The 24561-nt window shown below is 41.1% G+C and overlaps 1 protein-coding gene across 2 annotated transcripts in view; it reads left to right on the top strand.

Annotated features, from left to right (window-relative positions):
- PDE5A (phosphodiesterase 5A) overlaps positions 1-24561 on the top strand; it is a 79305-nt gene that overhangs the window by 41754 nt on the left and 12990 nt on the right. For both annotated transcript variants that reach the window (XM_056855884.1, XM_056855883.1), the window contains exons 6-12: positions 1974-2111; positions 2971-3038; positions 5792-5900; positions 7589-7673; positions 14642-14817; positions 17320-17379; positions 22496-22642. In XM_056855884.1, coding sequence (XP_056711862.1) covers positions 1974-2111; positions 2971-3038; positions 5792-5900; positions 7589-7673; positions 14642-14817; positions 17320-17379; positions 22496-22642 — 783 coding nt within the window. The remainder of the gene's footprint in view (positions 1-1973; positions 2112-2970; positions 3039-5791; positions 5901-7588; positions 7674-14641; positions 14818-17319; positions 17380-22495; positions 22643-24561) is intronic.

The following is a 24561-nucleotide window of genomic DNA, read 5'->3' as shown; positions in this document are numbered from 1 at the left end:
GTGCACAGTTACCATTGGCTCCATGCAGCAGGAAACCCTATAAATGGGCCAAGGAAGGATGGCGTTGCCTGTCTAGTCAGTAGTCTTTACAGCTAACGCTGGCAAAGTGTTCATTCTTGACCTCTAACCTTAACAACTTGTGACTTCAGCTTAAAATATGGTATAGCTGTGGCTTCTGATATTATGGCATTGGAGCTTTGGACCTCCTTGTACCCAAAGCCCCTCAAGCTGCTCCTGGTTGATGACTCTGTCTCTTGCTATAATCTACATCTATAATCTCTGCCTTAGCACATTCACATCATTTTGAATGACATGAAAAGAACAGTAAACAAGACTGAAACTGGATGGAAGACAATTCAAGCGGAAAGAAATAAGAACTGGAGTGATTTCACACCCATTTCTTGGTGCATAATTATCCTTGGGATAGTCCAAATGCTTGGAGGGAAAGAGAAGTGAAGGTCAATTCACATCTTCCCTTCCCTTCCTCCACTCCTGACACTGGGGTGAGTTTGAACAAGCCCTGATCCTGCCTTTTCTGAAAATTCACTCAGACTCTGAGACTCCTCCACATGTATTAATAGGTGTTTACTGTATCTGGTGAAGCAGAGCTGGTCTCTTTCAGTAGGTTTCTACGGGTGTGTCATGTAGCCATATGCTTTGTTGCAAGGTTATTTATATTCCACTACTGTTTACGGAGGGAAGTATCTATGTCCACTCCTGCCAATGTGAAAAAGAAAAACATTGGTATGCTTAAATGGGCAAACACTGTCCTGAAGCTTTCCATCCAGACAGGATTTCAAAGTTGCTTGCAGAAGCTTTCAAGGGACGTAAATGTTTTAGGCTAGCATCCCAGCTTGGTTCCATAATAATGCAATAAATTTTTGTATTTAAACAAGCCCATAGCTTGCCAAATTGAGAATTCTCCAAGCAGACATTTTTCATCCTGTCAGGCTGGAGTTAAGCATTGTGGGACCAAAAAAAGGTTTATGTTAAGACAATGAGCGAAAATATCCATATGAGTTCCCATGTGGTTAAGCAAGTGCTTGGCACAAAATGGCAGAATTTCTGTTGCAGAAGAATGGATGAAAGATTAACTGTGTCTTCAGTAAACAATAAATGTAAGGAGTAGTAACCAAATAGTAGAATTTTAAATCTCTGTTGTTAAATAGTGCATTTATTTGTTTTTAACCGAAGGTCAATCACAAAAATACCCAGTAAAATAAAGGTAAAAAATTAACTCCAGGCCATATTAATGAACTATAGAGAAAATATTAACGATCATAAGTGAAATATACATGATGCCATAGTACATCCAAGATTAATCAAATGGCCACCATTTGAAGAAAAAAAACATTGTTAGGCTGTTGCACCCCATATTGTATATGGCACAATTCAAGATGCCATATACCTTGACTTCGAACCAGCATACCCAAAGGATCACCTACTCTCTTACGAATCTACCTGGCTACTCCAGTCATCTTCTGAGGCTCTGCTTTGGGTACCCTTGCCTTTTGAGAGTAGAGGGGTGGCAACCTGGGAGATGGTCTTCTCAGTTGTGGCACCAAAACTTTGGAACTCTTTCCCCAAAGAGTCTCTCCTGTTCCCTTTTGTTGCTATCTTCCACCAGTGGGCGTACACTGTTTTTTTGTTTCATCAAGCATTCCCTCAATGATTCTTCTTGCGTTATGTTTTAATTGTTGTTTTTATGTTTGTGTGTGTACTTTAGCTTGATTTTATTATTTTTAATGATATGTCTTTGTTTGGTTTTAATAGTTTTAAGACAAGCATTTGTTATTTATGTTTTTAATCTATAAGCTACTTTGGTGACCCTGAAAGATGGGGTACAAACTTTATAAATATACCATGCTTCTAATCTTAACTTTTATAACTTTCATCTCTGTGTTTCATAATCAGTTAACTTGCAGAGTAACATTACTTGTCCAAAATTCAACTGTATTAATTTTTTTCTGCAGGTGCTGCTTGATCTTGCCAGTTTAATATTTGAAGAGCAGCAGTCTCTGGAAGTCATTTTGAAGAAGATAGCTGCCACCATAATCTCCTTCATGCAGGTGCAGAAGTGCACAATTTTCATAGTGGATGAAGACAGTTCTGTAAGTTCAGAGCCTGATTTGTTTGCTCGACAATAAGGTGCTAGTTCTTTCCTTAGAAACATTAGAGCAGTGGTACTCACTTCGTAGCTTGTGCAGAGCCACATTCACAGTTGCCATTAAGCAAAAGAGCTACATTTACTTCCAATCCTGACATGAGGCCTATAACTCATGGAGGCTTGCAGCTTACCTGTTCTTCTGACGGTGGCTATTTCACAATGGGAATCACCTGTGAACCACTAGCCTCATTGACCCAGGCCACGCCTACTTACTTGCCCCATGTTTCAGATGCCATATGAGGAAACAGTGCTCAGAAGAGCCACAGGTGGCATGTCAGAGGCCCACTTGTGGTACCTGAGCCATGGTATCAGTATCAGTGCACTAGGATCAATGCTTCACTTCTCATTCACTGAACTGCACTGAAAAGTCACCTTTTGCAAAATATTCCAAGGAGAAAATAAAAAAGGAATTCTTTCCATCTCGTATCTATTTCAGCATTAAGTCCCACTGCGAAACATGTTTCTCAGTTTAGCACAGTGTCATTTTATGTCTAATTCACACAATCATTTTTTGACTAGGTCTTTTCTAGTGGCAATCACATTAAAGTTAAGGCTATCATCCGTTAAGAGAATTAAACCGAACAAACGTTGGTAGGAAAACATGGTGATAACTATTTAGGCCTAGCTTCTCCTTATGTCCTGTAAGACTATACCTTGAGATGGAAAAAACTCGCTGGTCACAACAGATGTGTTGTTCCCATCTGTAGCTAGACAGGAGAGAAATTAGTTAAACATTTGTTGTGAAATACATATGATTCCATTTGTCCATATTAACTAACCAGGAGCTTGTTTTTCATGCTTAGGATTCATTTTCCAGTGTCTTTCACATGGAGTCTGAGGAATTAGAAGACTCCAGTGATGCCCACAAAAGGTAAAACTAATGGCTTAGAGCTGTTAGCCATTAAAACGAATGGATTGGGGGACAACTTGACGAAACTTTCAGGTGGGGCCCTGGGGTTCTGTCCCATGTACAGACCTGAAGCCACCAGTGGCCCAAAGGCAGGGTCATATCATGCATGTGAAAATTAGACATGCTCAAATATTGAGAAATACAAATAGGCATTTCTTTTTGAAAAATAATTTCTTTACCAAAGGGGTTGACAATTGGTGTCCACTGATTAGAACTGGTCTTTTTCCAGTTCTGACTGACTGGAACCAGGAATATACTCCACTCCTCATCTGGGCGACTGTGATAAGGTGCAAGCCTTTTAAGGCCATGGTGACACCTTGGCAAACAGCTGTTGGTGCCCCTGTGTGGTCAGACTGATGGGGTACCAGAAAGAGTCAGTCAGCATAATTCCTGACCTCTCTACAAGAGGCATGTGTGACTTGGCATGACTGCTTCAAAAAGGACCAGGATGCAGGCTAGTCTGGGAGTATCTCCACTGTGACTGAGGGAGAGGCCTGCAAGAGGAGGAGGAACAAGGTGTTGTTTGTGCAAGGGTGGGGTTTTGACAACCCCAGCCCCACAATTAAATTGATGGGAAGATACAATTAGAGACTGCTTGGCTTTCACGCTGTCATGCATAAGCGGTAGAAGGATCACTGTTCATTGTTGTGGTAACTGTGCAGTCCCACATGGGGACTGCACATGCACAGGCTTGCTGAGGAGAGTTTTTTGAAGATCAAAAGTGCCTACTGGTGTTCTGTCCCCCTCCCCCACACTATTTCTCACCTTTTCCAGCATGATATAAAGGGGGCAGAGCACCCTTCTCTAAGTTCTCTCTGTGCTGCTCTGGAGAGAGGAGCTTCAAAAAACTCTCCGTAACAGGTCTGCGCATGCACAGTACCCATGTGTGACTGCAAAGGTGACCAGTTGATGAACAACAGTTACAGATAAGTGCAACCCTGTTTTCTCCCATCTTGCCTGTGTATCTTCTTCCTTTGGTGCTGGAGGGCATTTACAGATACTAGGCATAAGGACAAGTCTATAGATGGTAGCTTCCCTTGCTGTTGCCTGCATGCTAATCTGAACGTGGAGAGGCAAAATGGTAGGGAAATGATTATGTGGAGTTTTCTTTAACTGCCTCTCCAAACAGCTAAATTTGAGTCCAGTAGAACCTTACAGACCCACAAGATTTTCGGGGTATTTGACAAAGGGAGCTTTGACTCTCAAAAGCTTATACCCTGAAAATCTTACTGATCTCTAAGGTGCTACTGGATTTGAATTTAGCTGTCCTGCAGCAGACCAACATGGCTACCCTCGGAAACTGTCTCTCAAACATATTTTTTTAGAGTTTGTCACTCATGCTTACCCTGTTCATGCTTTGTCTGCTGTTCACATTAATGGCTATTTGTTCCCAAGTCAAGGTCTGCCAGATGGGCGATCTTGACCTTCAAGAAATCTCTTTCTTGAAGATGCTTAAGACACAATGCAATAAATATCTTTACAAATTCAAAATATCCATTTTAATCTTTGTACCTGTTTCTCTGCTGAAGCCAAAGTATTTTCATTTAGCAATGTCTTAATTCTGTTCGTGTTAATAGGACTAAAGGTCTGGTCCAAGCAAGCATATTTGGTGACTTCCACTGAAATAAGTTGATTAGCTTTCAATTTAACATATTTAAGATTGAGATGCAGTGACAGCTTGGTTCAGGGTTTGTAAACTGACCTTAGTATACTGTTGCAGAAAGGGAATCCAGAAGTTCTCATTGCAGGGAGGTTTACAGATAACATCTTTAGAGAAAAATAGTGCTCAGTAGATGCTATGTAAAACAATAGGACAGGGTAGTCCAAGCAGAAAACATCTCAAAGTACCAGACTTAGGAAAATTAGCCAGGGCATTGGATTATCTTTGTTGTTGGTCTATTCAGGGACATTTTTCAAAAGTTTGTAATTGCATTTTGAATGTACCTCTGTAAGCATAATGGCAAGGGCCTCAGAAATTTCATTTCTAGAGTCTAGGGACTATGGAACACACCAGTGTACAGCATTGTGCTTGAGTAATTCAGATGTATACATTTAAAACTGGAGATGCTATCCAAACTCAAAAACATGAAGAATAGTTTTGCTGGTGCCCTAGTAGAAGATCTACTTATGCACAGTAAATGGTGCCAATAAGAGGAAAGGAAGCAGTATGTGCCCTAAATACAGTACACGGTGTATCACAGTTACTCAGAAGAGATTTATTTTAGGTCCTGATTGGAAGAGGTGAATGTTGAATCACTATACAGTGATTCCAGTGCAATAAGCATACATTCAGTTCTGAAAGCGTCTATTACATGAAGTTTATTAAGTGCTGAGAACACTAGTGTTTCATCTGAACTGCATTATTTGCAAGCATGCCAAAATATCAAGTATTACTATTTTTCTGATTTTGGACAAGCTCACTGTACCATTTCTCATTTTACACATTCTTCATTCCTGTACTTAGATTTCTATTTCATCATCAGTTTATTAAAAAAAAAAAATCACAGCTGTTCTTCAGCCAAAGTTCAAATTAATCATTTGCACATTTGACCGAGGCACGGTGTGCCCCAAATCCAAATTCTAGCACAGTAAATTACCTTACTGCTTCCATTTCCTCCTCTATTTGACTTTTGTTGTCTGGCAAGTACCAAGAGACATCTCCAGTTTTGAATAAGAATTCCAAGAAATAAGTCTGTTTGTTCTTACTTTAACAGAGACTGTGATACAAACCAAATTAATTACATGTATGCCCAGTATGTCAAGAATACCATGGAGCCTCTCAACATTCCAGATGTTCGCCAAGACAAAAGGTTTCTGTGGACAGTAAGTAATGTAAACATTGATTTGGAAGATGGCAATGGAAATGCGTAGGCATTTCAGTTGTGGGAAATCTTGTGTTTATTGTCATTCTTGTGCATAAGATGCCTTCAATAAAGGCAAGAGGCACTCCTAGCATCTTCTTTAGGTGATTGTCCCTAGGTGTTTTCTTGTTTCATGACATCTTATCTAGCTATGTTGGCCTGGGGTAATTCATTGTTTCCCATTCTACCTGCCAGTTGGTCATGCAGGGCTCATGTAGTTCTGCTTGATGTTCCTTCCTTGTCACCTTTCTCTACCATAAGAACATCATTAACAAGCATTGACCAACTCTAGTTGTCCTCTTGGCAATCCCCCTCTCCTTTTTATTGGGCCCTACAAATCTTCTTTTCACTATTGCTTTCACCCCTTTTTAGCGGTATCCAAACACTGAGACATCCCCTGCCGTAACAAGTTTATCTTTTAAATAGATAGCATTGTGCCTCAAACCTGTTCATGTGAACTATCAGTGTGGTGTAGTGGTTAAGAGGGGTGGTTTGGAGCGGTGGACTCTTGATATGGAGAACCAGGTTTGATTCCCTACTCCTCCACATGAGCAACAGATGCTAATCTGGTGAACTGGATTTGTTTCCCCACTCCTACACATGAAGCCAGCAGGGTGACCTTGGGCCAGTCACAGCTCTTAGAGCTCTCTCAGCCCCACCTACAGCACAAGGCATCTGTTGTGGGGAAGTGAAGGTGATTGTAAGTCAGTTTGATTCTTCCTTAAGTGGTAGAGAAAGTCGGCATATAAAAACCAACTCTTATTATTATTATCTTTAAAAATTCTCTCTGGTGAGAGAATAACTAATAGCTGCAAACTCCCACAAACTAGTTTAAACTAGTTTATAAGGCAGAGCAGGTGGAAACAGCTCTGCCCTTGATGAACCGATCTTCCCGCAGGCAGACAGGCAGTCACTCACTTCTTTCACTCCTTGTAGAAGGTTTATAGTTGCAGGAGCTGGAGTGGAGCAAGCAGGTAGAAACAGTCTCTCCCTCGAGCAGTCACTCACTTGAGGAATAGCATCCACAGTTGCATCCAAATAGTTCCAATGCAGTTCTTTTGACAATTGTGATGTTATGAATGCTGTGTGACATTAATACATTACAAGACTGCTGTGTGAGAACAGGAAGTCTGCCCAGAGTGCAAGATAGCTGGATGTTAAACTGGAATGAGGGCAATGAAAATGTCTTGAAAGTGAATTCGGTTAGCAATATTAGTAATATGGCATATGAATGTGCTAGAAAGTGAAGAAAAGAAGGGGACTACGTCAGGGCAAAACAAGGGTAAGGAAACAAATGGTGCAGAGGAAAATGAATTCTGTAATAATTTTTGCAACCCCCATGTGTTTTGCTTTAATGCATGCATTGGGGTGTTACTAAAAAGAATCTGAAAGATTCCTCCTGACAAAGGTACACAGGAAACACGTAAGGGTTGCAAACATTATTAAAGAATGGGTTTCCCTCTGCACCATTTGTTTCCTTGCCTTCATATAATGTGCCAGTTAAAACTAAATAAACATGCATAAGAAAACAAGTCTCCACATTTTATAAATATAACACTTTGTACAATTTTATACCTTGCATTTTTACCTATAGTACGCATAAGTACTAATTGATTAATTCATAAGAATTGTGGTTTTTTTCCTTAACAGAATGAAAATGCAGACAGTACAAACCAGAATATAGAAAGTTTGCTATGTACACCAATTAAAAATGGCAAGAAGAATAAAGTGATAGGTACTATCTTTGCATTTTTATAATGTTTCATTTTGCAGTTTGCATGATGTTTTGCATGATATATTACTTCCAAGTTAAGTGCACTTTGGATCCTGGGGCTTGTGACTATTCAAGAGTTTCAATATTCTGTATCAAAGCAAACCAAAAGTCGTAATCATTATGTGTGTGTGTGATCACCACAAATCCCAATATCTGGTTTCTTAAAAATTAGTTTTGTCTTTGTCTTCAATGTCTGTCATCCGGGCCAGTGATAGCAGGCTCAGTGGTAAATTCCAACCAAATTCATAAGCAAACATCTGGACCTTCCATTATAGTTGTTGTTGATCTGTTTGCAGTTATTTTTTTCTTAATTTTTTCTTAATAAATAAATTGTTGTGTTTTGTCATAATGAATTACATGCTTTAATTTATAAATTAATCATCCAGTATATGAAGAACTGCTTCCCTTGGTTTGTCCTGGCTGTAATTGCAACAAATATCATTGAATGACCTATTTGTCTCTTCCCTTTCTTCATCGTATCTACTGTCATCACCATAAACCTGTGTTCTCTTGGATGATTTTTCACACATACACACACACACAATTTATTTCTGTAAATGTTATTAAACATTCACTACCTTTTCCAGAACTAATCAAAAAGGGCAAGAGTCCAGTAGCACCTTAAAGACCAACAAAAATATTTTCTGGTAGGGTATGAGCTTTCGTGAGCCACAGCTCACTTCTTCAGATACAGCTAGAATGTGAATCCATCGGTCTTTAAGTAGAGGAACAGTATGTAAATGTGAATAGCAGGCTTGATTGGATTAGGTGTGATATGCATAAGAGTCTGTGATGTCCAGGGGAGAGATGGGTGTGGAGAAATCAGCATTGGTAATGGGCCATGAATGCAAGGTCTTTATTCAGCCCAGGTAAATGCATTGACTTTAGTTTGAATATCAACTGTAATTCAGCAGTTTCTCTTTCCAATCTCCCTTTAAAATTCCTTTGTAAGAGAACTGCTACTCTTAAATCTGCAACAGAATGTCCTGGAAGGTTAAAATGTTCACCCACTGGTTTTTGAATATTGTGGTTTCTGATGTCAGACTTATGTCCATTTAATCTTTGTCTAAGAGACTGACCTGTTTGTCCAATGTAGATTGTGGAAGGGCATTGCTGGCATGTGATGGCATAAATCACATTAGAAGATGAGCAGGAATATGAACCTGAGATAGTATGGCTGACATTGGTGGGTCCAGAGATGGTGTTCCTAGAATCTATATGAGGGCAAAGTTGGCACCTTGGTTTGTTGCAGGCCTTGGTGCCAGAGTCCATGTTCTTGTTAAGTAGTTTATCATCATGGGTGAGAAGTTGTTTTAGGTTAGCCGGCTGTCTGTAAGCAAGAAAGGGACATCCCCCCAGTGCTTCAGCGAGGGAAGTGTCACAATCCAGCATTGGTTGTAGGTCCTTAATAATATGTTGGACTGGTTTTAGTTGGGAGCTATAAGTGACAACCAGAGGTGTTCTGTTGTCATTCTCTCTGGGCTTATCTTGTAGTAAGTTGTGCCTGGGTATCATTCTGGCCTTCTCAATCATCTTTCGCACCATATCTGCAGGATATTGTAGTTGCAAAAATGTTTGCTGTAGGTCTCTCAAGTGTGTATCTCTCTGAAGGATTGGTGCAGATGCGACTATAGCGTAGGGCTTGGCTATAGACAATGGATTGTCTGATATGGTTGGGGTGGTGGCTGGACGCATGTAGATACGTTTGCCGATCTGTCGGTTTCCGGTACAATGTGGTGCTTGTGTGTCCCCCATGGATCCGTACTGTGGTGTCTAGGAAGTTAATTTCTTGTTCAGAATAATTCATAGTTAGATTGATGGTGGGGTGGAAGTCGTTGAAAGCCTGGTGAAATCTTTCAAGGGCTTCTTTGCCATGAGTCCAGACAAAGAAAATGTCATCAATGAACCTCAAGTAAAGGAGAGGTGCCAGTGGGTATGAGTTCAGAAAACGTTGTTCTAGATCTGCCATGAAAATGTTGGCATATTGTGGAGCCATGCGAGTGCCCATGGCAGTTCCATTGATTTGAAGATATAAGTCCTTACCAAACCGGAGGTAGTTGTGAGTGAGAACAAATCTGCAGAGTTGTGTAGCCAGATCTGCAGTGTTGTTGTCAGGGATGGTATTTCTAATGGCTTCTAGCCCGTCGTCATGGGGGATGTTGGTGTATAGAGACTCCACATCCATGGTGACTAGAATGCTGTTTTCTGGGAGACAGTTGATGGACTGCAGTTTCCTTAGGAAGTCTATGGTGTCTTGGACATAGCTGGGGGTATTAATGACATATGGTCTCAGAAGGGAGTCCATATATCCTGATACTCCTACGGTGATGGTTCCAATGCTCGAAACAATGGGGCGTCCAGGGTTGCTGTGGCTCACGAAAGCTCATACCCTACCAGAAAATATTTTTGTTAGTCTTTAAGGTGCTACTGGACTCTTGCCCTTTTTGACTACTGCAAACAGACTAACACGGCTACCCACTGTGAATTATTTTCCAGAACTAAGACTTCCTTTCTGAGATAGAGCAGAAAGTAAACAATTCTCTTTCTCTGTGAGACAAGTTAAGATCCTCCTGTTCTCCATTTTATCCTCCCAAAGTTCTCAGAGTGACTGACCCAAAATCACTCACAGTGCAATCCTAAGAATACTGCATCACAAGCAGGGAATAGAGCAGAAAACTAAAATGTACAAGAGGATTGCTCACGTACCTAAGAACCCATTCCCAAAGTCATGCAGTTGTAATGACAAGAGGATTGAGTGTCACAAACAGGCAATGAATGTGAAACTCAGGCTTATAGTTCAAAAGTAACTGCAGCATTGTTTATTTCACTGTTGTCATTTCTGACGCTGCATACACTGAGCTTTGGCTACTATCCTTGCAACACAGTCCTATGCAGAGTTGTTCCAGTCTAAACCCAGTAAAATCAATAAGCCAGCATGGTGTAGTGGTTAAGAGTGGTGGACTCTAATCTGGAGAACCGGGTTTGATTCCCCACACCTCCACATGTGGCGGAATCTAATCTGGTGAACCGGGTTGGTTTCCCCACTTCTATGCATGAAGCCTGCTGGGTGACCTTGGGCCAGTCACAGTTCTCTCCAAACTCTCTCAGCCTAACCTACCTCACAAGGTATCTGTTGTGGGAGAGGAAGGGAAGGCGATTGTAAGCCGGTTTGAGACTTAAATGTAGAGAAAATTGGGGTATAGAAACCAACCCAACTTCTTCTAAAATTGTAGTGCATGGAGAGCAGTGTTTGTTCCATACCGTTGAGATTAACAATCCTTTGAATTCTGGTTTATCCCCTCTAATGAGAGAGATATGGCTCTTGTACTAAATACGAGTACATATTTTTAAAGCTGCATTTGTCCAAAAAAAAAAAAAAAAACGTCTTTAGCCAACTGTCTCTATTTATGGGTAATTAACTCCAGATCCCAAACCCAGCCTCTGTAATCTTTTAGTATTGCTTCCCTGTGATGCTTTAAACTATTGAGCAAAAGAAACAGCAACTATGGCTAAACCATGTGTACAATTGTGTAACACTATATAAAACTGTTACATGCAGGAAACAATTGTTGAGTCTTTTGATCCTTGTGTTTTTTATAGCTACAGTTTGTCCACTGATTGATCTGTGTTATTGCAATCACACTAGACTCTTTCCACTTCAGGAAAAGGGAGGAAAAGGGAATTGTCAGTGACAAAAAGGCAGTGGCTTCCGAAGATTGGAGTGTGATGCTAGCAGCTTCAGTGGGTGAAATCTGCGAGGATGAATCCACGTGTTAAGGCACCAGCTCTCACCATGGTCTTGTAGAGTTTCTCAATGCCTTAGATGAAGGGCTGAGAAGAAGGAGGAGAAGGAGTTATTTTAGACCCCACTTTTCTCTACCTTAAGGAGTCTCAAAGTGCCTTAAAATCACAATCCCTTCCTCTCCCCACAACAGGCACCTTGTGAGGTAGGTGGGGCTGAGAAAGTTCTGAGAGAACTGTGACTGGCCCAAGGTCACCCAGCTGGCTTCATGTGGAGGAGTGGAGAATCAAACCTGGTTCTCCAGATTAGAGTTGCCGCTCTTAACCACTACACCGCGCTGGCTCTCTTCAGGCATAAAGTGGAAGTGATACCTGGAGACTTACTTGAACACAAGTAAATGGTTTCAGGGCTCCAGACATGGCAATATTTTTTGCTGTCTAATTTGTTTACAAAGCCATCTGGTCCTTCTCCCCCACCCCACAAAATCAGGAAGTGCAAGTTCTCTGTACCACTAACCTGACATTCATAACTGTTTTGTTGGCATACTTACAAAAATCTAATTAGCTTGCAAAGGACAACTTGCCTTTAGGGAGCATATCAAAGTAAAGTACTATTAAAAGTACAAGTGAAGAAGAAAATTGAGATGAAGACTGAAGAAAGAGGTAGCGAAGAGGGACCGGGCTCACTTTTTAGCTGTGGAGGTAGTAGCAAATACGTTTTTTAAAATTTATATATCAAATGAACCTGTGTGCAAAAAGTTAGTGAAATACAGCCTGACTTCAGATTGATGACTGGTTTGTTTGTCAGGCTTCTTTAGAGCTGTCAGGCTTCTTGAACCTTTGCTATACTAAAATTATATGTTGGTTTTCTAAGTGTACTTTGAGTAAAGGCAAGAGCAGAGCACCTATGTTGCTTGTTTGAGGCTTCGGTCACCATCCAGGGTTTCTCCAGTAAAGCTTTTACATACACCAGAGTGGGAGGAAAGACCTCTGCTTGACTCTGAGAACCATCCCTGCTAACCTTTGAAAATACAAGGGCTCCTTTCCATTGTAATCCAAGTCCCACTGTTTGACTTCATTACTTCATAATAAAAGACCAAAACAAAAACCCTTGTGTATATGTATCGATGTCATTCATTTGGATTATATTATTCCCAAAGGCAGAAATGTTTAAGATTCTTCATGTTGCCATGGTTTAACTCTGACTAAATTAATATTTTGCTCTTGTTATACATCAATAAAACTCAAAGTGGCCAAATCTGTGGATATTGACATCTGGAGGCTGGAGCCAGGAACAGACAGTAACTCTTTCTAAAAACTTGAAAAAAGCTCAGAGTTGCAGACAAATCTGAAAGCTACAAAATCTGAGCTATACACATCTGAGATCTACAAAAAAAATTTAAATTTTTTTTACATGTGGCTTTAAAAAATGAATGCCCTCTCAGTGGTTGTTGTGAAGGTTGCTAGGTATTCACAAGAGGACTTCCAGACTTCAAGATTTAGTTTTGATTAAAAATAAAGGCAAGGGGAGGAGGCAGGGCCCATTCCAGGGCTGTTTTGGCCTCTGAGGAAGGACTCATTGGGACCAAGCCCAGCAGCAACCTCCAGGTGACTTGATACTGTGTGTCTTGTATGACTTACTTTGGACTGGCTGCTTTCAACAGCAACCACCCCGTGAAAACCTGCGTTGTGTACTGGTTAGAGTTACAAACTAGGATCTATGAGGCCCAGGTTCAAGTCACCACTCTGCCTTGGAATCTCACTAGGTGATCTTGGGCAGTAATGCATTCTCACCCTAACCTACCTCACAGGATTATTGTAAGGATAAAATGGAGGCGAGAAGAATAATGTAAGCTTCTTTGGATTCCCATTGTAGAGAAAGGCAGGCTATAAATGAAGTAAATAAATATATATGGTGGAAGGTGGAGGACAGACACAAGGTAGTTTGGTTGTGGGGTGGGAAGGAGACAAGGAAACAGAGAAAGGTGAAGATATAGAGGTTGCCAGGAGGAGTGAAGTAGAAAATAGTGTGGGGAAGTGGATGCAGGAGAAAGTGATGTGCCCCACTTAAGTTCTTGCAAGTTCCCTACTTGCTAGGGTTTCCAGGCTGAGCCTGGCAACCAGCAGGAAGGTCGGGTGGGGACATGGTAGGAGGTGGTGCTGATGTGATGATGTCATTTACCATAGTAATTCCTAGAACTACCCTCCATCACTTCTGGGTTTTCCCCAGAAGTGACATCACACTGATGACACTGCCAGTTTTTTTAAAAAAAATTCCCACCACCACCATTTGGAGTGGTGGCAGGCAATGGGAGTTTGGTGTGGGGAATCCCACACCTTAACTGAGGGCTTGGTAGCCCTGCCACCACATAAATGGGTCTGGTGGCTGGCACTTCGGAACTGGGCCCAGCCAGCAGCTGGCACCATGCAACTGAGCCATAGTTTTCCTGGATAGAGGCTGCCAGGGGGGAAGAAGGGAAAGCGGGCAGATGAAGACTGGGAGCAGATAAAGATAAGTTGGCTGGTGGTTGGGAAGGAGAGAAGGAAGCAAGAAAAGGGGGCAGGTTGTGGAGACTCTCAGGGAAGGGAAAGAGGAAATAATGGGTGAGGGGAAATTATATGCCCTTTGTGAATCCTTTTTCGTGTCCCACTTGTTCTAATCTAGATTTAGGGTAAAACTAGATGAGATTTGGAGAGATAATGTAAGGAAAATGGTTACAGATTTCTTCTTAAAGTGAAAGCTTAGAATTCAGAGAAACTGACACATATGTTGATATAACAGCATATTGACAAGATTTTTAAAAATTGCTAATTTAAAAGAAATCTACTGGGGAAACCTGTCTTGTGGAAGCCCCAAAGCAGCTGTACTGTGTTAGCACCAATCTGGTGCCTGTGGAAAACACCAAGTAAAGTAATAGGATTGAACTGGCTCTCTGGGACCCCACTCAGGCTCTCTGTTTGTGATCCACGATGATATAGATTAATAATGTACAGGAGCATCGCTTGGAGTACTACACACACTACACTTGATCTTAGCCAAAAAACAATATCACTTGGAGTAGAAAATTTGAAGTGTTTTCCTTCAGACCATAATGATTCTATAAAGAAATAATATATTTCATTTTTAAAAGCCCAAGTTTAGTTAAATTTAAGCTCTATTATTAAAAAAATTAATTTTGTGAATATAGGAGTTTGTCAGCTGGTAAACAAGATGGAAGACAATTCAGGAAAAATAAAAGCGTTCAACCGAAATGACGAACAGTTCCTGGAAGCTTTTGTCATCTTCTGTGGCTTGGGGATCCAGAATACGCAGATGTATGAAGTAGTGGAAAGAGCCATGGCAAAACAGATGGTGACATTAGAGGTGAGGTTTAATCAAGGCAGTCTTTGTGTAACTCACAGCTGTGTATTTGATGGAACTCCCTTGCTGAGGCAAATGTGGCTTCATGATGAGCTCAGGATCTCTTCTTTTGTTTGCTGCTGGCTTCTGCCTTCCCATGTGGTTGCATGGCATTCAGATGGTTATTGTCAACGACTGCTTTCCTGTGATTCAGCAGTGAACATGAATGCTGCCTTCCCTAAGTGCGTGTGCATGGGTCAGAAAGACCGATGTAGCTGGCTGGCTTGTCCTGTTGCATAGAAAAACAACATGGTTGCAGGCTTTGGGACTGCGGTTTACTGTGATGATTTTGGCTCAGTCCTTCAAACAAACCAGCTGTTGGACCAACAGCCAGATTAGTGCAGGCTTCCTCGGACTTCATCAAACCATATCAAGCATGAATGTCATCTGGTTATGGTCTCTTGAATTGGTTACTGTTAGTTTTAATGTCCGTGGTATGAAAAGGGACTCTGGCAGCAGATCCAGGTTGACAGTTATCATCTTCCAAAGTAACCTAGGAAGTCAGATGTTGTAGACTTTGGATCCATTTGCATCCAGTGAGTAAACAGAGTGCCTGTGGCATTTCTAAACTGATCAGTCATACTGTCATTTTGGTTCTGAGGGGAAAGTTCTCATTTAGTGCTCCATATGTGCATGGTAATTACGGCGTTTTGTGAAAATAACTTTGGCCGATTGTATGTGTTGCAAGTTACTGAGGTGCCATAACCCAAGGAAATAACAAATCCTCAGAGGCAAAATACTATAGACTGTGACTGTAATTTTAGTTAGTCTTTAAACAAATATGACCTGCCTTTCTATCAAAACTTATTGCCAGGGCAATTCACATAATCATTTACAAATAACCAATTACAATAAAAAACCACAACAGAAAAGCAAGTGGAATTAGCAGTGTTTAGAGAACCCCAGAAACTCAATGCCTAGATGAATAAGAATTTGAAATAGCTGCAAGAGCACAATAATATATGGACCAGGAGGATAGAACTAGGAAGGAAGTTCTGGGTGCCAGCACAGAAAAGACCGTCTCTACCATGGTCATCTTCATCACTTCTAAGAGTGGGCACATAGGCCTCTGGAAAGCAAGCACACCGTAAGACTTCCCGTTGCAGGCTGTTGACAGTGCAATCCTAAGGACATTTCCCTGGAAGCAAGCCCCACTGAATAGACTTCAGTAGGATTTTGAGATCTTAGGAATGCACTGTTAGAGTCTTAAAGAAAATCAATATGTCGAATCAATTGGGTTCCAGTTCCCAGTTTGTCTGCCATGCCAGTTGAAATCTTGATGACATTGAGTTAAACATGAACCTGACTGAAACAGTTTTTCTTTGCTTACATTTTTAAATAATAATTTTGTATTTGTTCCTTAAATGAAAAACATTTTTTCTTAAACTGCCAAATGTCTGCCAAAACCTTTCCAGGACAGAATTTCTTTTATGCCTGTGCTATAAACCTTTGGAAAAAGTTAATTTATTATGACAACCTTGTTAAGGTTATAATTATAGCTGTGTTGTAAGCTATTTGTCTTTCATATAGGGACATGGAATCTTTTCAGTTTTTTTTTCCATGAAGAAAAAGAGTTCTTTGCTCATTTAAGGGAATGGTGTTATTTCCCCCGCCCCAATAGCTTGCTATCCTCAGGAGTCCTAGATGCTGGGAAGGCCTGGTAAACTTGTCACTCTCCCTGGCACCAATATGCCAAGAAACTATGCACATCATCATCCTTGTTAAAAGTAATAGAGCTGTGTAGATATTTTGGAATGATAGACAAGAAATTTAGGACTAATTTGGATGGTTTACAGTTCAAGGATACTAAATATACAAGAATAACATATATTTTCAAATTATCACCAATGCAGCATCTAAATCTGAGGTCTAGTAGAGATGTACTATTGGCTCTCTTGATCCATATTTTATAAACTGAAAGTTGTCCTCAGGAATATAGTCCTTTCCTGTCCCCAAATCCTCCTTCCATCCCTTGTTTAGCCTCGTTTACATCTGCACTGTTACTAATGTTAGCTTGGATTTGCACAACCCCACTTAATGCTAAATCACAGTTGAGGCAAGCAAGAGAAGGAGGACAGAATCTATGTTGCAGAAGGGAAGGGACTCTGGGTTCATGGTCTGAAGAGAGCCAGCATTATGTCTGCTCCAGGTGTGAAATTCTCCAGTCTTAGCCCATTGATTATTCAGTGTAAGACAGCACCAATAGGCACATAATTAATTACATCTGTAGTTCCTATCAACACATTCACGTCGGCCACTTACTTCTGGTTTTCTGCTTGAAGTACTTCTGCCAAAGCACCTTCAGGATTGCAGGGCCACAACCTATTAGGTATATTTCAGCATAGATTAGATTTAGCAGAGCTTCTATGATCCCAGTGGAAACAGTTGCTCTCAGGATTCAACCAAACACCTTCAGTCTCTGTGTTCAAATTAAGAATTGCAATTTATATTCTTGTTCCCTTATAGGTTCTTTCTTATCATGCTTCCGCTGCTGAAGAAGAAACGAGGGAACTTCAGGTAACAGCGGTAATACATTTTTTAAAACTATTTTTTTCTTGTTACGGGAGTCTGGGAGTATTCCAAGATGGTGGTCTTTCATCTTTGCAGGAAATTGGATATGGTGTGTATTTAGCAGGGGAAAGATGTCATTTGTTATCTTCGCAGTGATTAGTTTCTGCCCTAACGACCTGGAGAATGAGAAGTGCAACAAAAAATGTAGCTTTTGTTAAATAATTTCTGTATGTTTGTTTCCCAGCTTCCAGAGTACCCAAATTACTCTTTAAAGCAGATGCCAAAAAAGCTTTCATACTTTAATGGACAGAATGACCTTGATGGGGAAATTGCTGTCTTGACATGGAATACAACAGGTTTACATCTAAATGCTCATTTTGCCTTCTCTTTCGCCAGTGTTGCGGAGGAGGAGAAAATGAAATGTATTTATTTATTTGACTATTTTTTACCTTTGGTTACTTAAAATGCCCAGAGTACACATGAAATTTGCTGTTCACACATGCTCTCAGATCTCTCATGTCAAGGGATCGTTTTGTCAGTGCTTGAAACAAGAAAAAATCTTGGGCTACTCTTTGGGGAGAGATTTGGAATAACAGACAATGAGGGGAGCAACGTGGAAGTTTTAAAATCTTTATTGAGTGGATAAAATTAACAGAAGGAAAAGTGAGAAAATGCAGGTAAATTAAAAAACCAGTATAAAGTGCGAAATTTTGGGAATTACTGAACTGCAAATAACTAGATGGCACATAAGAATAACACTGCTGTTTGTGAAACGAGCAGCAACAAGCAAATTGGATGATTCCTACTGAAAGCCATCCTGATCACACTAGATATTACTCTCTCGGGCTTGTCCAAAAGTAATAACCCACTCTTGAAGTTTGGTATGAGGGTACAAGTGTCCCCAGAGAGAGAGACAGAGAGGATGGAAGGATAAGAGCAAAAGTGTTGTGTTTTCTCTGGACAAAGGGATGAGACTTGGTAAAGGGGGGGTGGTTAAAGAAGCAGAGAGACGGTTTCATATGTTTCTTAATCTTGCAGTCTGATAGAGTTTGAAAAGTTCCAAAGTAGCAAGGGAGAGGGTCTGGGTAAGCAGAAGGAGGGTGACCAGATCTGGTCTTGTGAAAGAGAATGATGAATACGATGTAAGGTACTAAGGGATGTGGAAAACAAGGCAGAAGAGAATGATATGGCCCTGGCTGGTGGCCCCAGCTTCACTGAAGATTAGATTTCCAAAGAGTTCTGAATTGTAGGGCAAATTCCTGGAGTGTCTTAGAAGGTTGATAGTTAATCATGGCTGGAATTTTGATAAATCCTCAGGAAGCCAAAAAACAGACCCATTGTCAGGGAGTGTCTGCCCCCTCTCCTGAACCAGACTGTTTCTTTATGAGTTAGTATCTTCATCATCTGTACCCTGATCTTAATTTCTCAGATTTAATATCAGATACAAAGTATCTCCTGCCATCTCAGGTGGTGTAAGGTCTGAAAAGTCATTGGAAGGGTTTAGAACCAAGGCTCTCGAGCAGGGGCATCTTTGTCAGTAACATTTGTCTTTTAATTCACAACGGAGACTGAAAGCAGCTTACAAAGTAACATACATAACAATTGTACCAATGTAAAACAAAAATATACAATTCAACGAGCTCCCAGTACAAATTTAGAGCAGGTAATGAGCTACAAGGATGTCCTGGGCTGGTACTGGTTCCACCAACATGGGCCACAGGCTTTAGACTAAGAGCGAAGGACTCACATCTCCGGCCCAAGGTCTAAGTTAGTTACACAGAAACGTGGGACTAAACTTAAATTCTGCTTGTGAAGTCTAGCTAAATCACAGCTAATTTTCCTCTTTCACCATTTGTAGGGGTGACTGAGTTCTTCTGCAGCACTGGCTGAGCCTCGAACCTTCACTACAAAGTCTTTATAACGTGCTGCTTCTTTAACAGATATAAAAAGGCTGAGAGTTTTATTTCCATATTAGAGCATCTTACTCATTCCTGCTGCTCTGTAAAATTATCTTTAACATCGATAGAATAAATGTTTTTCTGCAGAAATGTAATATGCCCTAAGGGACAGCATAAACCAATAGCAGAGCCTCAAATGCAAGCCAAATCTTCCTATTCCCACTCTGCTGCTTGTTCATGATGGAACCATCTCCTGGACCTGTCTCAGATTTCTTTAGAAGTAACTCTTAATCTGGATTTAGAATTATGTACTTATTCTTTGATGAGCAACAGCAAACAGAAGATAAAGCTGTTACAAAGATGGTGGTGTACAGGACTCTGATGCTTGATTGTTCTAGTTAACAAGCCATTTCATAGCAACTTAGTTTCTAGAATTCCCAGTTTCAGTGAGCATCTCAAGAATGTGCTGCAAGCAGAGGAAAGGCTTATACAACAGTTTAGCAAAATAGCAATGTTGCAAAATGTATGCTGCCATTTTGTTTGAGGAATGGTTTTGTGAGTGCTGAGCTTCGTGAACCTTCTGGTTCAGCTTATTATCTGAACATTTTTGAGGCGTTTAGTCAGAGTCCTGGATACATGCTAGCACATTCCAAAGACCAGTCAGTGCATCTTACTGTCACCTCGCAGTGATTTCCATATCTTTGCGAACCCATTGACTGCACCATATTGTAGTGTTGGGTTGCATGCATTCATATGCTGTACTGGATCTGTTGGCCATTTCATTACTTCATACTGTTGGCTATATAGTCACCTTTCTCTCCCACTTGTTTTTGAATAATATGTCTCCAGAGGCTGAGAGAGGACTTCAGGGTCAGAAGATAAATTCAAAATTGCATATACAGGATCAGGTTTAAACATGTTCAGAGGATCAGAACGGGTATCCAACTTTCTCCTCTGTTTATTAAAAGGCAACACAATCCTTCTAATAATTAGTAGTGCAAGATTTCTAATGTGGATTTCATTATCAGTACCCAAACTGCTAACCTCTTACATGTTTAGTAAAATTATGTGATGTTTCCGGAAGCTGCTTGCAAATGACAAAACTTTAAAAATCAAGCAAGTCATTCACTTGGCTGAAAACAAGAGATCCTAGGACTTGTTCCCCTTTCCTCCCCCACAACACACACGCCAGTACTTCATTAAATCTGGTAACAAATATTTACCTTTTAAGCACATGAAAACTTTGTGCAAGGACTCTCGTTTTCAACTGGGGAGTTTCAAATGTATAGTTCAAGAACATATTTAGTAACTGGTATTAGTCATCTAGGATATAAAAAGAAGAGCTGTATGTTTGCTTTTTTTTTTTTTTAACCAAGGCCTCCGGGCACATAAATAGGGTAGTGTCCCACTCCCCTTTCTGAAATGATCACAGTTTCAGTTAAACATGTTTTGAGTGTGCCCGCACAATCTTCTAGCTAGGATCAAACTAGGCTACAAAACAGTAAAATTTACTTTGTTACAGCCGTTTTCAGTTCTGCAGTTGGCATGAATGGTTCTGGTTTGACTGTCAGCTGAAAAACCTTGTTGTCAGATCTGTTGCTTAGAATGAGAAACACATTTACAGGTATAGCCTCAGCTTCCCCAATGAGATGAAATTCTTGAGACTCGTAAACCTGTCACAACTGATCGCCCCTGCTAAATTACAGATAGAGGAAACAGGTAGAGGGGACATGTTTGGGGCCTTTCACACATGCTGAATAATGCACTTTCAATCCACTTTCTATGCACTTTAACAATCATTTGCAAGTGGATTTTGCCAGTTCACACAGTAAAATCCAGCTGCTAAGTGCTTTGAAAGTGGATTGAAAGTGCATTATTTGGCATGTGTGATAGCACCCTTTGTTTCGGAGGCCATTTTGTCTCTTGCAGGGACAGCACAAGAAGGAATGACAACACCGGTGTGGTGCCCTGGGATATAGAAATAGTGGGTGAGGGTGGGGACTGTACAAAAATGGAACTGCAAGTGCAGAGGGCTAAATCCTGAGCTCCGGTGTTGCTTTCTTCTATCTTGCTAATTTCTAGTATCAGATCCTGTCTGACAGAATAGTTCTGAAAGCATCAAAACAGCCTGATAAAGAGTAGTGCTTAACTTCCCTGTGCCCAGGATTTGCTTTATGTTCTCGTTTGAGGCATTCTTGCCGTTAAGGATGGCTTGGGTCAGATCTTAATTGGCAAATGGATGACTGCACAATCATACATCAAACATGGACCGCCTGCGGGGCTTTGTAATTAGTGTGGCTGACCCACTGTAGGGTAGTTCCAGGGTGAAGTACTTGTCTTTTCCCGGGATATTGTTTCTGCTTCCCCTTGTATGCTGCAGTACAGAACCAGGAGGAAGGGAAGATGTCACGTGCAGGTGTCTTTGAAGCGATAACGCCTAATGTGAAAACAGGTCACATAAAGCTGCAGTTTCAGTCTGTAGATGTTTCATTATGTTAAAGAAATTACAAGTATCACCTTTTATCTGGGGCATGCAACATGTATGGCACAGAAAAACATCCCCATTAGAGGAGCCTGGATAAAGACAATGCAGTGACAATTCTTTGTCCACTTGACCATTTTCTTTAGCAGAAGATGCATGATTGTACTTTAAAGCCACAAACATGAGATCTGTTTGTGTGAAAAACTAAGATAAGTTGGACTATGAAAGAGGATTGTCTCTTTTGATGGGTAGGAGGGAGGGGTAGCAATATGCATATCTGAGACATGTTGTAGAATGCTGCTCAACTTCAGGCTATCTTTCTGTTCCATTGTTATCTATTCTGACAGCACTTCCTCTCCAGTGCGTCAATCTGAATTGCTTTTAGACTTGCCTCCTATGACCTTTTAACGAAAAGTGACAGGGATCGAAGCTGAAACCTTTTAAACACGTACCATGTGCTTTGACACTGAACTATAGCTTCTCCCTCACTAAGGTCATGCCAGGAAAAATTCAGCTGTTACAGTACGAAATGTAAATACTGATTACTGGATTATAGTCAAAAACTCTGTTTTGCTCATGTTGGTACCAGGGGTCACCTGCAGATCTAATTGTTCTGGCAAAACACAGCAGCAGCCACCCTGCAAATATTGCATCTGTAGAATTACAGCATGTTCAACTGTTGTTTTTCATTTACATTTCAGAGAAGATATTCCAAGTGCATTATTCTCTTTCTGGTTTGTTTGTTTTTAAGGCTGCTGTTGTACCATCTGCGCAATCTCTGAAACTCACAGACTTCTACTTTAGTGACTTTGAACTGTCAGATATGGAAACCTCTCTGTGCACAATTCGGATGTTTATTGATCTTAACCTTGTGCAAAATTTCCAAATGAAACATGAGGTAAGAATCCTCTGTTGTATGGAGTTGGCCATATGGAGATTTTAATTATGAAAATATGAAGCATTTATGCTAAATATCTTGAAGAGGCAGGGCATAAATGGTTAAGTATTCATGGACCACAGAATAACTAAACATCATAATAAGCAAAATCATTCTACCGTATTTTTCGCTCCATAACACGCACTTTTTTCCTCCTGAAAAGTGAGGGGAAATGTCGGTGCATGTTATGGAGCGAATGTCCCTCCCAGCCGCGCAGCGGGGCGCGGAGCCGGGCCGCCCTGGGAGCCGGCTTTAAAGTCGCCACCCCAGCTCCCGGGGCAGCCCTGCTCTGCGCCCTGCTGCCGCTGCGCTGGGCGGCTGGGAGGGACCTCCCGCAGCCCGGCTGGCTGGCGGCTTTAAAGCAGGCTCTCCCTCTCTTCTATCTGTTTCTCTCTTCCTGTCTCTCCCTCTCTTCTGTTTCTGTCTTCCTTTCTCCCCCTCTCTCCTATCTGTTTCTCTCCTCCTGTCTCTCCCTCCCTCCTATCTCTTTCTTTCTTTCTGGCTCTCCCTTTCTCCTATCCTTTTCTCTCTTTCTGTCTCTCCATCCCTCCTATCTGCTTCTCTATCTGCAGCAGCCGGTCCCAGGAAGCGCGCGCGCGCGGGGGGGGGGTGTCTTTAAACTCCAGCTGGGAGGCAGACGGGGCACACAGAGCCAGCTGCTGGGGCTGGGAACTCCGGCTTGCGCCGTCCTCCATAACACAAGTTTTTAGAGGAGGAAAACAAGATTTTTTCTTGTTTTCCTCCTCTAAAAACTAGGTGCGTGTTATGGTCAGGTACGTGCTATGGAGCGAAAAATACGGTAGTTAAATTGCTGGTAGATGGGCTAGTCTATCCGATAATGAAATGCTGCACATGTGCTATCCATCTTGGAATTTCATTCATGATATCAAGAATTAGTAAAGAAAAATATTGCAGTCTTAGTTCTTAAAATTGATTTCACCGGAATTGTAACTGAAATTAATTGGAAAGTTTAGAGCTTTCAACAGCTCTTATCTAGCTGTTGCAAATTTCTTGCTATTGATGGATTATGGAAGTCACATATCTGCCATCTTTTACCAGATTGCATATATAAATGTGGGAGTTGTTCTGAATACTTGTTCTTTATTACAGTGGAGCAAAATTTTCCCCACTGGGTTTTTGTGCAGCTTGGTTTCTTAATTGCATTGGTTTGTCCTTTCTTTCACACACAAGAAGCCAAGCTGCACCAAAAACCTGGTGTGGAAAAGTGCAACGTCTCATTTCCAAGGCTTATAAAATGATCAACTACTAGAGCCAGAATGGTGTAGTGGTTAAGAGCAGTGGTTTGGAGCGGTGGACTCTGACCTGGACAACCAGAGTTGATTTCCCACTCCTCCACATGAGCGGTGGACACTAATCTGGTGAATCAGGTTGGTTTCCCCACTCCTACACATGAAGCCCGCTGGGTGACCTTGGGCTAGTCACACTCTCTCAGCCCTTCCTACCTCACAGGGTTTCTGTTGTGGGGAGGGGAAGGGAAGGTATTGTGAGCCGGTTTGATTATTCCTTAAGTGGTAGAGAAAGTCGGCATATAAAAACCAACTCTTCTTCTCCTTCTAAAACCTCTCCCAAACTGAGTGAAAGCAGATTGTTATATGAGTGTTGCTTAGGAGCATCCCTGGTGGTGATCCAAAAACACATGAGCCATTTGTAGACTCTGACTCTGTAGTGGGTCTAGACCTGCCCCCATCCTCACCATTTCCCCTTTAGATAATAACAGATGTGGAAAAAAATCTTGGTTTCATTTTGCAGCTTGCTGTTCAGGTTACAGTACAAATCAAGAAATGGAGTTGCTGAGATACCAGACAAAGCATAGCAGGTTTTTCTTGATGTGGTTCTTTTTGAGTAAAGTTATATGTTTC

The sequence above is a fragment of the Euleptes europaea genome, chromosome 9 (assembly GCF_029931775.1).
Source record: "Euleptes europaea isolate rEulEur1 chromosome 9, rEulEur1.hap1, whole genome shotgun sequence".
NCBI classification, from domain to species: domain Eukaryota; kingdom Metazoa; phylum Chordata; class Lepidosauria; order Squamata; family Sphaerodactylidae; genus Euleptes; species Euleptes europaea.
Note: the sequence above shows the minus strand (reverse complement) of the source record. Positions and strands in the feature narration are given on the sequence as shown.